At 42.2% G+C, this 17,710-nt stretch overlaps 1 protein-coding gene across 1 annotated transcript in view; it reads right to left on the bottom strand.

Annotated features, from left to right (window-relative positions):
• Positions 1-17,710, bottom strand: part of frk (fyn-related Src family tyrosine kinase) — a 129,663-nt gene that overhangs the window by 12,352 nt on the left and 99,601 nt on the right. Inside the window, exon 5 of the mRNA XM_059981449.1 lies at positions 16,701-16,859. Coding sequence (XP_059837432.1) covers positions 16,701-16,859 — 159 coding nt within the window. The remainder of the gene's footprint in view (positions 1-16,700; positions 16,860-17,710) is intronic.

The following is a 17,710-nucleotide window of genomic DNA, read 5'->3' as shown; positions in this document are numbered from 1 at the left end:
TATTGTGAAGGGAAAAAGGCAGGAGAATGCAGTTGAGAGAGAAAATAAATCAACTCTGATTGAATGGCAAAGCAGACTCGATCTGCTAAATGATGTAATTCTACTCAAATGTCTCAGAGAAATCGAAAGTGAAGGAATCCGAAACCCAGCAGATGCTGAAAATCTAACAGAAAAGTTGAATGCTGGAAATATTCAGCAGGTAAGGCAGCATCCATGGAGAGTGAGACAGTCTAATAAATCAAGACAATGACCTTTCCACCTGATGAAAAGGCTGGAAAAGATAACCTTGTTTTTTTTAAGCAGGAAAGCCTTTTCTTTCCTTTTGAGATACCATCATCATTATGTGCCATGACGTATGACATAAGCAATCGTGGCTATTTAACTGTACCTGACCACGCTTGTACTTGGCAAATTTTTCCACAGAAGTGCTTTGCTATTGCCTTCGTCTGGGCAGTGTCTTTGCAAAGCAGGAGACCCCAGCCATTATTAATTGTTCCTTTCCACTCATGCCTTGTGGCACATCAAAGGCAACCATTTCTTTAGCATTTCTCTGTTTTTTTACAATGCTGAGTTGCTAGCATGACTCAACCCAGTTCGGATGGAAAACGTTCAAGGAGTCGGTCAGATTCTAACCCGGGACCACCCACTTTGCAGTCCGGTGTGGATGCCACTATACCTCCAGACAGGCAGCCATTATCAACACTCTTCAGCGATTGTCAGCCTAGTGTCAGTGGTCGCGTAACCAGGACTTGTGATATGCACCAGCTGTTCACACGACCATCCACCACCTGCTCCAATGACTTCATGTGACCCTGATCAGGGTGCTAAACAGGTGCTACTCCTTGCCCCAGGGAGACCTGCAGGCTAGCGGAGGGAAGGAGCGCCTTACAGCTCATTTGGCAGAGACATATCTTCACTCCGCCATCGGATACCACCAGGCATAAAAGGCATTTTGAGAGAGATTGCGCTTGAAAACTGGTCTGTGTTGTGTTTATTCTCACAGCTGAAACATTTATTTAAGAATCTACTTATTATTTAACATAGCAGTCAAAATGAAGCAAACAAATGTCCATCCAAATCATCTTGAGTTAGTATTTTGTCATCATCTACATGCTGTCCCCCCAGTGATCTCAACAGTTATTGCTTTACCATGTTCAAAGCTCAAAGTACACTTATCAAAGTATGTAAATACTATACAACCTTGAGATTCCTCTCCTAACGGGTAGCCACAAAACAAAGAAACACATTGGAAAAAAGAGCGCCGAGCGCCCACTATGCAGAGAGAAGGAAACAAATCATGCAAATGTTAAGCCCAAGGAAATAGCATTCTGAACTGAAATCCATGGAGAGATCATCCACTGAACTGTAGCCCAGCAATGAGCCAAGAAAACCTCGGGGAGCAGTGAGCTGAACCTGCCCGTCCCTTCCCCCGGGTCCTGACTCCCCGACTTTTTCAATCTGAAATGGATCCATTCATCAGGTTCAATAACTTCAATATGCTCTGGGGCCTGTACAACACCACCTCGATTCGGTCCGACCCTGACTTAAGGTGGATAAGTCACCTGGACCTGATGGACTACATTCCAGAGGCCTGAGAGAGATTGCTGAAGAGATAATGGATGCATTTATCATGATCTTTCAAGATCACTTGATTCTGGCATGGCCCTGGAGGACTAGAAGATTACAAATGTCACTCCATTCTTTAAGAAGGGAGGAAGACGCAAGAAAGAAAATTATAGGCCAGTTAACCTAACCTCAGCATTTGGGAAAGTGTTGGGAGTCCATTATTAAGGATGAGGTTTCAGGGTAATTGGAGTTGAATTATAAAATAAGTGAAAGCCAGCATGGTTTCTGTAAAGGGAAATTTTTCGAGGAAGTAGCAAGCAGGGAGGGCAAAGGAGAGGCAGTGGATGTCATTTTATTGGATTTCAAGAAGGCATTTAATAAGTGCTACATGAGGCTGCTCAACAAGATAAAATCCTATGGCATTACAGGAAAGATACTGGCATGGATAGAGGATGGATGACAGGCAGGGGGCAGCAAATGGGAATAAATGGGACTCTTATTGGTTGGCTGCCAGTGACTAGTGGTGTTCCTCAAGAGTCAGTATTGGAACTTCTACTTTTTCCATTGTTTGTCAATGATTTGGATAATGGAATTGATGGCTTTGTGGCAAAGTTTGCAGGTGATACAAAGATAGATGGAGGGGTAGGTAGTGCTGAGGAAGCAATGTGATTGCAGCAAGACTTAGAAAAATTGGAAGAATGGGCAAAAAAGTGGCAAATGGAATACAGTTCTGGGAAATGTATGATAATGTATATTTGGCAAAAGAAACAATAGTGCAGATAATTATCTAAATGGGGAGAAGGTTCAAATATCAGAGGTGCAGAGGGACAGGAATATTCATGCAAGACCCCCAGATGGTTAATTTACAGGTTGAGTCTGTGGTAAAGGCGGCAAAGCCATGTTGCTATTTATTTCAAGTGGAATAGAATATAAAAACAAGGAGATAACGTTGGGGCTTAATAAGACGCTAATCAGGCCACAGTTGGCGTATCGTCAAGAGATCTAGGCCCCATATCTCAGAATGGAGAGAGTCCAGAGGAGGTTCACGAGGATGATTCCTGGAATGAAGTGGTTAACATAAAGCAGCATTTGGCAGCTTTGGACCCATACTCACTGGAATTTAGAAGAATGTGCAGGGATCTCAGTGAAACCTATTGAATTTTGAAAGGACTAGACAGGGTTCATGTGGAGAGGATGTTTCCTATGGTGGGGGGTATCCAGAACTAGAGGGCACAGCCTCAAAATTGAGTGGCGACCTTTTAAAACAGAGGTCAGGAGTAATATTTTTAGCCAAAGAATGGTGAATCTGTGGTGGAGGCCAAGTCCGTGGCTATATTTAAGGCAGGAGTTGATAGTTTCCCGATTGGTCAGGCCATCAAAGGATATGGTGAGGAGGCAGGTGTATGGGGTTGAGTGGGATCTGGAATTAACCATGATGGAATGGAGGAGAAGACTCGATGGGCTGAATTGCCTAATTCTGCCCTGTGTCTTATGGTCTTATGGGCCTGATTCTGCACGGCGCCTAAATCATTGTCCAATCATCACTCCAGCACACTCTGAAGCCTAGAATCTGCTACCTTGACTCAGTCTGAACCTGACCTTTCCAATTTGCCATGGCGCTTAAACAGAGCAAGCCTCAGGTCTCCTTTGCTCTCAGCGAAGGGTCTCCCTGCTTCATCTCACCTCAGTTCGCCCACATCAAATTGCCTCCAAGTCCAAAGGGAGGTTATAGACAATTGTTTGCAGTGATTGTTTACCAGGAAAAGAGTGGCTATCAAAATATTTAGCTGTTTTGTTTGTTTCATTGGCCACCAGCACCATCTTAAAGCATGTGCCTTCATGTGCTTGGACTCCCTGATAAGGGTCATGTCTTGGATGCGAGGTTCAGTATTCAGCAGAGTGGGTGCCACACTAGACCACCTGGTAAAGTTGCTACCTCATAGCCCCAGTGACCTGGGTTCAATTCTGACCTTAGATACTGTCTGCATGGAGTTTTCATGTTTCATGTTTCCACTTGTACCCTAGCTTCCTCCTGCATCCCAAAAATATGCATTTAGTAAGTTAGCTGCCCTCTGAAAATTCAAGTAGAGTGGTAGAATCTAGGGGGCAGAATGAAGGGTGATGGGGAGTATTGATTAATGGAATTGTGAGGGTAATAACTTTCAGTGAAAATCATTGGTGAACAACATGCTGTGAGCTGGAGTAGAATGAGCCAAAGCTCCCTCCTTCAAGGTCATATGGGAATACAGTATACTATCTTTCTCTTTGCTCCTCATCACAAATGCTGCTGTTTTTAGTGATTCCGTCAGTTGCCATAGCCATTCCTTAGAGAGAACCTTCTTGATAGTTTTAATTATTTATTGAGAGATACAGTTGATAATAGGCCAATCTGGCCCAACAACCCCAATTACATCCATGTAACCAGTAAACTACTTTGGAATGCAAAAGGAAACCAGAGTGCCCGGTCAAAATTACAGACAGCAGTGGGATTGAACCCAGGTCACTGGCACTCTAATCCATCACACATGCTTTCCACCACATAGAACCATAGAACCATAGAACATTACAGCACAGAAACAGGCCTTTTAGCCCTTCTTGGCTGTGCTGAACCATTTTTCTGCCTAGTCCCACTGAACTGCACCTGGGCCATATCCCTCCATACATCTCTCATCCATGTACCTGTCCAAGTTTTTCTTAAATGTCAAAAGTGAGCCCACATTCACCACTTCATCTGGCAGCTCATTCCACACTCCCACCACTCTCTGCATGAAGAAGCCCCCCTAATGTTCCCTTTAAACTTTTCCCCCTTCACCCTTAACCCATGTCCTCTGGTTTTTTTTCTCCCCTGGCCTCAGTGGAAAAAACCTGCTTGCATTCACTCTATCTATATCCATCATAATTTTATACACCTCTATCAAATCACCCCTCACTCTCCTACGCTCCAGGAAATAAAGTCCTAACCTATTCAACCTTTCTCTGTAACTCAGTGTCTCAAGTCCCAGCAACATCCTTGTAAACCTTCTCTGCACTCTTTCAACCTTATTAATATCCTTCCTGTAATTTGGTGACCAAAACTGCACACAATATTCCAAATTCGGTCTCACCAATGTCTTATACAACCTCACCATTACATGATATCTTCCTACCAGCTTCTCACAGCTGAAACTTCTCAATGTTTCTTTGTTTAAGTCAAACGATCACTTTACGCAGCACGCTCTCATTTTAAGCAGTCTGCTCCTCCAAGTAGTCTCCAACCACCCAAGGTTTTGACACAGGATCCGGCCCTGCTGTATATCCTGTACATTAAACAGCCTGTCACCTTGACTTTCAACAATTCTTATTCGCCTGCCCTTGCTTAGAATGAACTCCACAAATTGGACAGCATCTATGGAGAGGAGTAAACATTTAACAAGACACTGCCTGGCCTGCTGAATTCCTCCAGCACTTTTTGGGTGTTGCAGTAGGTTCCCAGTATTTGCGGATTGGGGATGGGGTGGCATGGTAGCATTGAGGTTATCACTTAGACGAATGATGGCTTTTGTAACATTAATGGCCAGAAGGTCTATATTACAAAATTGGAAAGAAGTAAATCCTCCTACCACGTTCCAGTGGTTCTCTCAAACTATTTCTTTTCTGAGCTTGGAAAAAATTAGAAGCACTATTTTTGACTCATCAATTAAATTTGAAGAAACTTGGGGACCGTTCATACGACATTTTCATATGAATTAATTTGGCCTCTTCCAGACCTTCTCTTTACTTATTCTTGTTCAGGTATGGAGTTCCGGAGTTTTTGGCACTATCATATACAAATAAACTGTTATTATTGCCCATGTTAGTTTAGTTTAGTATTTTTTTAATATTTTTTGCCTGTATTTTGATAATTTTTTCTTTTTCTTTTGATGATTATTTTTATTTTTTTCATATAATTATTATAGACTTGATTGATAATGTACTATGTTTTTCTGTTGATATTTTAATAGGATATTGTTATCCTACTATTAATTCAATTTCAAGTCTTATGCATTTATAACCTATTTATTATTATACTATGTTTTTTTTATATATGAAATTCAATAAAAAGATTGAAAAAGAAAAAGAAAGAGGTTATCACAACGCTTTACAGTACAAGCAACCTGGGTTTAATTCTCACCGTTACCTATAGAGAGTTTGTAAGTTCTCCCTGTGACCATGTTGCTTTCCTCTGGGTGCTCCAGTTTCCTACCACAGTCCAAAGACATACTGGTTTGTAGGTTAATTAGTCATTGTAAATTGCCCGTGATTAGCGAAGGGTTTAAACTCTATGTTTCCAGAGTTCTCAGTGAGTCAAGTCCAACTGTCAGTATGTCAAAGAAGCTGATATGTGGATCTCATGTTGTGGGTCCCTCTGAACTGTGCACCAAATGTTAGAAAACCTGCATGAGGGACACCTAGGTACAGTCAAGATGAAGAGCCTCACATGGAGCTATGTGTGGTGATCAGGTTCTTGGTAAAAAGCTGTTCAGGATGTCAAAAAGTTCAAAGTGCACCCCCACAGGCACTGTTACACCCATGGGAGTGGCTGTCGTCACCATGGCAAAGAGTACATATTGACTTTGCTGGGCTATTCAGGGACTCCATGTTTCTGATTGCTGTGGATGCTCATTCAAAATGGCCTGAGGCCATATCAATGAAGTCAACCACCTCAGCAAAGACCGTCTCCACTCTGAGGACAATGGCCACCAGAAATGGCTTACCTGGACAAATTGTGAGTGACTGCAGACCACAATACCTGTCAGAAGAATTCCAACTGTTCATGAAGAACAATAGTCACATACATTTGAAGTCAGCTTCTCACCACCCAACAATGAATGGGTTGGCTGAAAGATTTATCCAAACCTTCAAGAAGTCCATTAAAGCGACGGACTGGGAGAGCATTTCTGTACTGCACAAAGTGGACATCTTCCTTTTTGTGTATTGGAACTCCATCCATGCGACGACAAGTCAAACACCTGCAATGCTGTTCATGAGCAGGAACTTGAGATCTAGCATAGACCTCCTGAAACCAGACCTCCGGAGGGAAGTGCAGACTAAGCAGTTCAGCCGGTTGCCTCGTGAAGCAGCAAGGAGCTTCAAGATAGGACAGGAAGTCCTAACATGCGATTACCGAGAAGACATGTGGACATCCAGTAGGATAGATACAAGAACTGGACCACTGACGTACACAGTGGATGTTGGAGATCAGATGTGGAGATGTCATGTAGATCAGATCCTGGATACTCCACTGAAGAACTTACCTGAGTGATTGCATCCAACAAGATGAACACATTACAGACACTGAACTTACCTCTCAGTGGTAATCATGTCACTGGCAGTAACATGACTTCGGAAACCATTACCTTAGACAGGACATCAACCAGACCTGATGCCTCTCCACAGGTCCAGAGACACTATCCTGAAAAAACCTGATCACCACCCATAAGACTGAACCTTTAGAACAGTGAAGCTACTTGTGGACTGTTATTGTGAAAGTATGTTTATTGGGAATATGGGTTTATGAAAGGGAAATTTAATGTTTTGTACATATACAGTTATACGTTGCATTAATCTAAAGGGAGAGGAAGTATAATGTTATGGATCTATTTCTTTTAGAGCAAAGACCCCACCCTTAGCATTATGTATCAATCTGTTGTCCACGCATATGCATTATTCTCTCTCTCTCTTGCTGCAGTGTGAATACATCAGTTAAAGCCATCTCCTGCGTGTGTGCTTTTATTTAATTGAAATGGAGTTGCAAAGACACACTTTTCAGCAAATAATTTCTAATGAGGCAAATGCTTTAAATTAATTCTTGCTTAATGATGTTTCAATGTGACTAAGCAGTCCCATCAGGAAGCAGTGGTGTCTGGGACCATCATGTTACCTGTCATTTTGGAGTGCTGTTTTGCTTCGTAAATATCAGTGCACACTGCTTAATGACCATCCTTGTACATTCAAAAATAAAGTGGTTCCCAGCTGGCCCAGCAGTTAATTGCATCGTGCAGTGTCGTATTGCTGGGTATAGACTGGGAAAACTCAGGTCCAGTGTTTTACCCTTCTCTATCCCTGTAATCTTCTCACCTTCTCCAAACTCTGCAAAGTTAGTGTTCCTTTAGCCCCATCTCTTTTAGCCTTTCGTAACTATGCTGTCAATAGTTGAGCTTGGAAGCTTCCAAATTCTAACCCCTCTCATTCTCTGTCTCTTGCCCTCTCTCTCTCTCACACACACACTCACTCTCTCACTCAGTTACACGCTCACTCAGTCACAGACCCACTTAGCCATACACCCACTCACATGCTCAACACACATGAACTCACATGCACGCAAGCACACACACACTCCTTTTATGTGCATCCATCACACTGGATGCACATATGAGGTACAAAAATGGATCGTTAACATATGTTTTCACTATAAAAACATGCAGCAAACCACCAATGGATTGGATTCTGTTTCTCCTGCCCTTTACCTTTCCCACCCACCTGGCTTCCTTTACACCTTCTAGTTTGGGCTCATTCCTCTCCCCACCCCCCCCAAACTTATTTGATTCTGGCATCTTACCCCTTGGTTCCACAAGGTTGTTATAGCCAGAGGTAGAAGTGGGCACAAGCTTCCACTACTTATTAAATGCTCCCAATGAGATGCATCTCAAATAACCTCTGACAGCTAAGTCCAGCTCCAGACCTTCACATGTGGTTTAGTTACTAAGCCTGGCAGAACCATTTCTACTGGCAGGATAAGGGGTAAGGGTGCATTGCTGGAACCTTAAAACTAGTTGGTTTGGGCAGAAGGAATTTGTCAGCCACGGTTGGCAGCTCTTGTAGGAGAGGTAAACTCTGACCTCAAAGCTCACTCATGAGGAAGGCTTCGGGGGTAAACCCTGGAGGGAGAAATCTAGAGCTGGAAGGCCCTGAGGCAGTCCTATATTGAGTACAACGTTAACTGGCAACTCCTGCGAGACCGCGGGTGCCAAGCTGTGTCAGTTTCTTTTGTTCCTTTGAATTCATCAGATGTGTGGAGAGGGGGAGCTTGCTACATGAGCAACAGCTTGCTCTCCATATTGTACTGCCCAGGCTTGTGTACTGGCATGCTTACCACATAGACAGCCGGGGCACAACATTCATGGTCAACACAGGGCCACTGCCCCCTTTCTTTCCATGCCTGAAGAAGGGTCTTGACCCTAAATGTCGACTATTTATTCCACTCCATAGATGCTGCCTGACCTGCTGAGTTCCTCCAGCATTTTGTGTGTGTTGTAATGAATCTGATGTCATCGGAGAGAAGTGGAATGAAATGAATGTTTTCTTACTGTGGCTCTGAACAATACCTAGCAATATCGAGTTCATGAACTGGTTTCCATTTACGTTTGTAATGCATTTTATATCATGTTTGCTTCTGCACGTTTTATGTTTAATATATGGTCATGGCATCTACTTGTTTGAAAATTACTTTGGTCAAGCAAGAAGATCTCTGCATCATAACCTGCTCCTCAAACTATGTTTTCCATTGTGGATCAGTAATACCTAATATTGCTGACTGCTAAGCATTGCTGTCAGTATTGAATCTTGTCAAGATTGTTGCCATGTTTAATTTTACTATTATAAGCAGTAAACAAGGAGGTTCAGTGACACATATTGTTGGGTGTGAGCTGTAGTGTTGCTAATGTTTACCTCATTACAAAGGGCATCGATGAGTCATATTTAATGCAAAAGGAAAGGGGAATAACCATATATGGTTATATGGTTATATGGAATGTTTAGATAGGGACCACAAAATCATAAGGCATTGGAAAACATTTTAGACACAAGAGATTATTTTATTTATTGAGATACAGTGCGGAGGAGGCCCTTCTGGCCTTTGAGGCACGCCTCCCAACAACCCCCTTTACCAGCAACTGGTCCACCAATGTGGTGTGAAGACTTCTGCTGGGTCACGGTATGAAGACATATCCTCTTCAGATGCCAACAGTGGAAGACGTGAGAAGCCATCAGCAAGGCTGTGTTGTTTGGTACCCTTGAACTCTATGTCATAAGAGAGGACTCCTAGGAGTAGCGCCCAATATTGTAACCAGGTAGCAGTCATCACTGGAAATCCCTTGCTGGGATTGAAAATGGACACAAGAGTCTGGTGATCTGTCACTAGCGAAAACCTTTATCTGCAGAGGTAGTGGTGGAATTCCTTTGTTCCCTATACTAGACCAAGGGCCTCTTGGTCGATCTATGCTTAGATACGTTCTGCTTTGGTGAGTGATCTTGAAGCAAATGGAATTCGGTGTTCAGATCCAACTTTCATAATGTGTGACAAAATGGCTCCGATGCCATAAGGGGACACATCGTACGCCAGGGATGGGTCATAATGGGTGAGCAGTTCATCAGATGTTATTTGTCTCTGTTTCCTTGAATGCTCCTTCACATCTTTCTGACCATCCCCACCTTGCTCCTGTCTGTAACAGTGCATTCAATGTGTGCAGCACTGGAGCAAAGTTTGGGAAAAACCCGTGGTCATAGTTTACAGGCGCAAGTATGAAGTGAGTTGTGACACAGTTCCTGGTTTGGCTGCCTGGAGCATTGCTTCAATCTTCTCTGGTGACTTCTGTAGGCCAAGCTTGTCAATGACATGTCCACAATACGAGAATCATTCTTGAAAAACACACATTTCTCTCTCTTTGCATGCAGACATTACCCACTCAGTCTGGTAAGCACTTTACCAAGGGCCTGGAAGTTGCTGTCACCATTTTTGCCAGTCACAATAATGTCCATAAGACTATAAAACATAGGAGCAAAATTAGGCACTTTGGCCCGTCGAGTCTGCTTCACCATACAATCATGGCTGATCCTTTTTCTCTTCTCCTCCTCAACCCCATTTGTTAGCTTTCTCCCTGTGACCCTTGATGCCAAGTCCAATCAAGAACCTATCAAACTCTGCCTTAAATATACCCAACAATCTGGCCTCCACAGCTGCCTGTGGCAACAAATTCCACAAATTCACCACCTTTGGCTAAAGAAATTTTTCCGCATCTCTGTTTTATACAATTATACTGGAACAGCCCCTTGCGAGTGTTGGTTGTGAGGAACATCCTGCTTGACTCTTCAATCTCCAATTGCAGATAGGCTTGTGACAAGTCAATCTTTGAAAACCTCTCCCTACCTGCCAAAGATGCAAAGATGTCTTGTATTTGTGGCAGGGGATACTACACAGTACAGAGCACCAGGTTGATGCTCACCTTGAAATCCCCTCATATGCGAATGGCTCTGGCCTTCCCTTTCTTGATCCCGGGACAATGGACATGGCCCAATCACTCTCCTCAATATTGGAGGGAATTCCAGATATTTCTAAGCTCTGCAGTTCAGCATCCACTTTAGGACATTCTGCATAAGGCACTGGATGCACTTTATGGAATTTTGGTATTGCTTTTTCATCCAGTTCAGTTTTGCCCTTCATGCCTTTGAGTTTACCAATCCCCTTCTCAAACACCTTCTCACTAGCATTAAGCAGCTGTGGTTAGTGTGACCTGTTGATGTCACACTGAGAGCTTTGACTGAGTGCAATCTAGTTGGATTTTCACAACCATTCACATCTGAAAAGTGCTGGTCTTTCACTTTTCAATACATAAAGCTCTAACTGTTGTGCTTGGCCTCTATACGTCACATTTATTTTCAGTTTACCTTTGGGAGACCCGCTTTCATCCGTGTAAGCATTAGCATCACTGAGGTCTTTTCTAATGGAATCTTAGAAAATAGTCTGTTGCAGTCAGCCTCTGGAATTATGGGCAAAGCTGACCGTGTATCCAGCTCCATATTCAGTTTCATACCAGTCTCATCTATTGTGATCCAGATTGTCTTGTGATCTGCTTCGTTTATACTATGCAATTCTAGGCATGACAATTCACCTTTGTCAGACTCTGTTATCTGATTCTGTTTTACATTTGGTAACTTTATACATTTGTTTAGTTTTGTGTTTGAGACTTTTCACTCAGCTGTGCTTTTTGTCTGCCTTGCACATTCTCTCTGTGACTTTGTGACACTTTCTACAAACTTTTGCTTTGAACCGACAGATCTACATCATGGGAGGATTTACCACATTGGTAACATCTTGGGCTCTTTGCACCTGTAACACATACCCAACAGGCAGGTATATGTCTAGGGGAAAAGGAGATCCAGCCACTCACTAACCCCAACTCCCATACACGCAGGTGCCGTGAGAATCAAGTTTATGCCGCGCACACACACACATTATCAAACTCACACCAGATACCGTTATGGAATACACTTTAAAGATTTTACTAAACTAAAAGAGTACTATGCAATACAATATATATGAAGGAAAAGAAAATAAAGTAAAAGGCGCCAACTTATCAAAGTTCAGTCAGTTTAGTGCACATCGTTGGAGCTCAAACATCGAACCATTCGACCCCTTGTCACTTTCCTCCGACCTCCACGTCCTTGCACCTGGGACCACCCGGGTAGTCGACCGAGCAGTGCAGCGCACGTCCACCTTCCTCGGCGTCTCCCTCCCAACTCCTCTGAAAAGACCGCGAAAACCCCCAAGCTCCCAGCCTCACAAGACAAAATAACATTCCCCATTGGTTAACAAATGAATACAATCCCAATATCAGCGAGTCTAAAGCTAAACAACTGCGACAGAAAGCACTTACCATACAAAGAAGCATTCCTACTCTAAACAGAACAAAGAAGCCATTTTGATTAACATACACAGTACATTGTACACACCTTTCAGGGACATTTTGTGCACTTCACATTCTAACCTCTGTTTTCTGTAGTTCTGCATCCTTTGCTGCAGTCTCTAATGATATTGCAACGGTCAATGCTTGTTCTAAGGTTAGGGTTCTTTTGACCATAAGACTACAAGACTGTAAGATCTACGAGCAGAATTAGGTCATATGGCCCATTGAGTCTGCTCCACTAGTCAATTATGGCTGATCCTTTTTTTCCCCTTCCTCAGTCCCACTCCCTGGCCTTCTACAAGTAACTTCTGATGCTGTGGCCAATCAAGAACCTATCAGTCTCTGCCTTAAATACACCCAAAGACTTGGACTCCACAGCTGCTATTGGTAATAAATTCCACAAATACACCACCCTCTGGCTAAAGAAATTTCTCTGTATCTCTTTTTAAATAGACACCCCTCTATCCTGAGGCCGTGGCCTCTTGTCCTAGACTCTCCCACCATGGGAAACATCCTTTCCACATCTACTCTGTCTAGGCCTTTCAACATTTAAAAGGTTCCAATGAGATTCCCCGCTTATCCTTCTAAATTCCAGCAAGTACAGGCCCAGAGCCATCAAATGTTCCTCATATGGTAACCCTTTCATTCCTGGAATCATCCTTCTGAACCTCCTCTGAACCCTCTCCGATGCCAGCATACTTTTTTCTTAGGTAAGGAGCCCAAAACTGGTCACAATACTCAAGGTGAGATCTCACCAGTGCCTCAGCATCACATCCCTGCATTCTAGATCTCTTGATTTTCTAGATTCTAGCTCTTTTATCTAACATTCTAGATCTCTTGAAATGAATGCTAACACTTCATTTGCCTTCCTCACCACCAACTCAACAGGCAAGTTAACCTTCAGGGTGTTCTGCACAACGACTGCACAAAGCCCCTTTGCATCTCAGATTTTTGGATTTTCTCCCCATTTATTCTGCACACTTATTTCTTCTAGCAAAGTGCATGTCCATGCATTTTCCAACATTGTGTTTTATTTGTCTCTGGCTTGGTTATTTTCCTAATCTGTCTAAGTCCCTCTGCAGCCTTCCTGTTTCTTCAGCACTACCTGCCCCTCCACTAATCTTTGGATTATCTGCAAACTTGGCAAAAAAGACATCTATCTTTTGGACAGTAGCCTCTTTTGAGTGCTTTGACTAAACAAACCACATATAAGCCTGTATGTGTTTATGCATCAGAAAGTCCATCTCTAAAGTCACAGTACTGCGGAAGTTTGCACAGTTCTGCAATATATACAGAAATGTTTTCATCCTTTGACTGGTTCTTTTTGTAACATCTAAATTTCTCAGCTATTACCAGTAGATTAGGGCTCAAGTGATTTTGTAAAATTATAACAACTTCATCAAACGTCTTGCTTGCTGGCTTTGCAGGGGTTACTAGGTTGTGTAAGAAAGTGTACATTCTTGCACCCATTAAGCTAAGAAGTGTAGGGACTTCATTCTGCTCTTTCATGTTGTTCACATTACAATACAGTTGCAATCTCTCGATAATAACTCCCAGCCTTCATTAGTACTATCAAATTTGTCAACTTTCCCAAATGAAGCCATCACCACATTATTTTCACTTTAAATTCAGTGCGTCCTTCACTGTGTATTATGCACTGTACTTCGTTAGTATCTGTGATGGCTTTCTCATGCTGTTTAACTCTCGCTGTTTTGTCCCATAACTGTCGGTGTAGTTTGTGATATTTTCAGGTTCATGCTCGTTGCCAATTTATTGTGTCTTTGCAACTACATATCTATTAAATGAAAGCACGCACGCGAGAGATGGCTTTAACTGGTATACTGTACACACATTGCAGTGAGAGAGAAGACAGCGAGGACAATGCGTAGCCAACAGATCAATATGTCGTGCTGGGGTGGGGGGGGGGAGTCATTGCTCTAAAAGCAATAGATCAATACATTACAAAAATAACGACACCGATCCAAACAGATGTCCAAAGCAGATAACACTGCAACATCAGCATCCTTTTTGGATATTCAAATATACCATTTAGTAAATTTAAATGAATTTTGTGCCTCACAAGCTTCTCAATCTCAAAAACACAAATACATTTCTGAACAAGAGAAGATCTGCAGACTCTAGAAATCCAAGCAATACACACAAAATGCTGGAGGAACTCAGCAGGCTGGAAAAGAGTAACAAAGGGTCTCAGCCCGAAACATCAACTGTTTGCTCTTTTCCATAGATGCTGCCTGGCCTTTTGAGTTCCTCCAGCATTTTGTGTGTGTTGCTCCAAAATATTTTTGAAAGAATTTTCTGGAATTTCTCTATAACTAATGTGTGTTCAAGTGGACTTTTATATGGTTTGTTTTATGTACAATCTCAAAAATGTAACAACCTATTGCGAATGCCTGCAAAAAATAAATCTCAGGGTAGTGTACAGTGACATAGTCATAAAGCCAAGAAACACTACAGCACAGAAACAGGCCTTTCAGCCCATCTAGTTCATACCTAGCCATTAATATGTCTAGTCCAATCGATCTGCACCTGGACCATAGCCCTCCATACCCCTCCCATCCATGTACCTACCCAAATTTCTCTTAAATGTTGAAATCAAACCCACATCCACCACCTGTACTGCCTGCTCGATCCACACTCTCACCACCCTCTGAGTGAAGAAGTTCTCCCTCATGGTCCCTGCCTTTCACCCTTAATCCATGACCTCTAGTTCTAGTCTCACCCAACCTCAGTAGAAAATGCATACTTGCATTTATCCTATCTATACCCCTCATAAATTTGTAAACCTCTATCAAATCTTCTCTCATTCTACTACCTCTGGGTAATACAGTCCTAACCTATTCAACCTTTCTCTATAACATAGGCCTGGCAACATCCTTGTAAATTTCTCTGCATTCTTTCAAGCTTATTGACATATTGATCAGTTCTGGTCACCGAATTATAGGAAAGATGTCAACAAAATACAGAGAGTACAGAGAAGATTACTAGGATGTTACCTGAGTTTCAGCACCTAAGTTACAGAGAAAGGTTGAACAAGTTAGGTCTTGTTTTTATGATTTTTGTTTTCTTGATCACCAAATTATTGGAAAGATGTCAACAAAATAGAGAGAGTACAGAGAAGATTACAGAGTACAGAGAACAAGTTAGGTCTTTATTCTTTGGAACATAGAAGGTTGAGGGGGGACTTGATAGAGGTATTTAAAATTATGAGGGGGATAGATAGAGTTGACGTTGATAGGCTTTTTCCATTGAGAGTAGGGGAGATTCAAACAAGAGGACATGAGTTGAGAGTTAGGGGGGCAAAAGTTTAGGGGTAACACAAGGTGGAATTTCTTTACTCAGAGAGTGGTAGCTGTGTGGAATGAGCTTCCAGTAGAAGTGGTAGAGGCAGGTTCATTTAAAGTAAAATTGGATAGGTATATGGACAGGAAAGGAATGGAGGGTTTTGGGCTGAGTGCAGGTCAGTGGGACTAAGTGAGAGTAAGCTTTCGGCATGGACTAGAAGGGCTGAGATGGCCTGTTTCCATGCTGTAATTGTTATATGGTTATATGATATCTTTCCTGTAGGTAGGTGACAAAAACATAGGTACGTTATGTGTATTTTATACATATCATCATCATCATCATTATTATGAGCCGTGTCATATCCATTGCCTTCTTCTGGGCAGTGTCTTTACAAGATGGGTGACCCCAGCCATGATCAATACTCTTCAAAGATTATCTGCTTGGTGTCAGTGGTCACATAACCAGGACTTGTGATATGCACCAGCTGCACATACAACCATCCAACAGCTACTCCCATAGATTCATGTGACCCTGATTGGTGGCTAAGCAGGTGCTACACCTTGCCCAAGGGTAACCTGCAGGCTAGTGGAGGAAAGAAGCATCTTTGGTACAAACATCTTGACCCTGCCACCTAATTAATACATATACATATGAATAAAATACATAAATATACAAAATAAACATACAAATTACGCATATGAACATACTTTGATAATAAATTTGGCTTTAAACCCTCTTAAGAGGAGCAAAAAGTGGCAGCCTTTCAGTCACTATAAGTTTAAATGCCTTAGATTACTTTTACAAGCTTCAGAAATAGAGGTAGCTTCACATTACATCTCAATGTGTAAAAGCTTTGTCATCTTTATGATAAGTTCTAAATCACCCAGAGACAGGCTCACCATAAAATCAAACAGAAGCCAATTCCTCTTCACAGGTAACGATCTAGATGAGCACAATCTCACATCAACTTCACAGGGATCCTCAGCAGGTGCTCACTTCCTACATTTCATTCCCCTTTGGAATTAATAGCAAAGCATCTATTGTCTGGCTAAATTAACATCCTACGTATCCATTGTACTTTCTTCCTACTGAACAAACGCCTGGTAGATTCTAAAAAGACACCATACTTACTGTGTAAATAGTCAAGCAAGCTCCCATTTTTCATTAATTCAGTGATAATGTAAATTGGCTCTTGGATGGTGCATACAGCATACAGCTGAATTAGCTTGGGATGTCTCAGTTTTTTCATTAATTGCGCCTCCCTTAGGAAGTCCTCTTTGGCCATCGTTCCTAAAAATGTACACAGCAAACAAATTCTGTTCACTCACTCTTACCCAGCAAGATCCACAAGAAAATTTAACAGGGAGATTATAATCCGTACCTAAGGAATTAGTGACCTTGCTTGGTGAACCAAAGATTTTCAGTCCCAGTGCATTGATAGTTAGATTCGATCACAGCGCCCACCACTATTCCAGGCTGATCACGTTACATTGAACATTGGTTCAGGACCATGCTTAATGGTGGTCTCCTGATATAAACTGGGATAGAAATTCTGCTTGCAACTAGCAAAATGCTGAACACAAACATCCCACTGATCCCATGAATTTCCAGATCATTAATTTCCAATTCTGATCTCTGCTCCTTCTGAAACGATTAAGTGGAGATGAAAAGAGATCTCCATGGAAGGAAGGAAGAGGTTTGCTTGTGTGTGATGATTTCTAATGACTTACAGGACACTGTACTGCATGTCTGCTCATCAAGATCCTAATAAATCAATAAAGTCACTCCACCTAAGATTGGTTTCCTTTCCTGAGGAAACAGTCAAGGCTTCGGGCTCTTTAGCTTTCTCACTCACCTGACTTCGCCTATCTTCATTCCCCTTCCTCCACCTTTTTATTCTGTTACGTTCCCCCCTTCCTTTCTAGTCCTGATGAAGGGTCTTTGCCCAAAATGTTGACTGTTCATTCATTTTCATAGATACTGCCTGACCTGTTGAGGTCCTCCACCATTTTGTGTGTGCTACTTTGGATTCCCAGCATCTGCAGCATCTTTTGCATTTATGACTTTCGTTCCCTGCTTCTACTTTCAAAACAAACTGTCTCCAGTTTTTCTCCAGCCTGAACAAAGCACACAACCAAGTG

This window comes from Hypanus sabinus, chromosome 10 (assembly GCF_030144855.1).
Source record: "Hypanus sabinus isolate sHypSab1 chromosome 10, sHypSab1.hap1, whole genome shotgun sequence".
Taxonomy (NCBI): domain Eukaryota; kingdom Metazoa; phylum Chordata; class Chondrichthyes; order Myliobatiformes; family Dasyatidae; genus Hypanus; species Hypanus sabinus.
The sequence above is the reverse complement of the archived record's forward strand: the minus strand, read 5'-3'. Positions and strand labels throughout refer to the sequence as shown.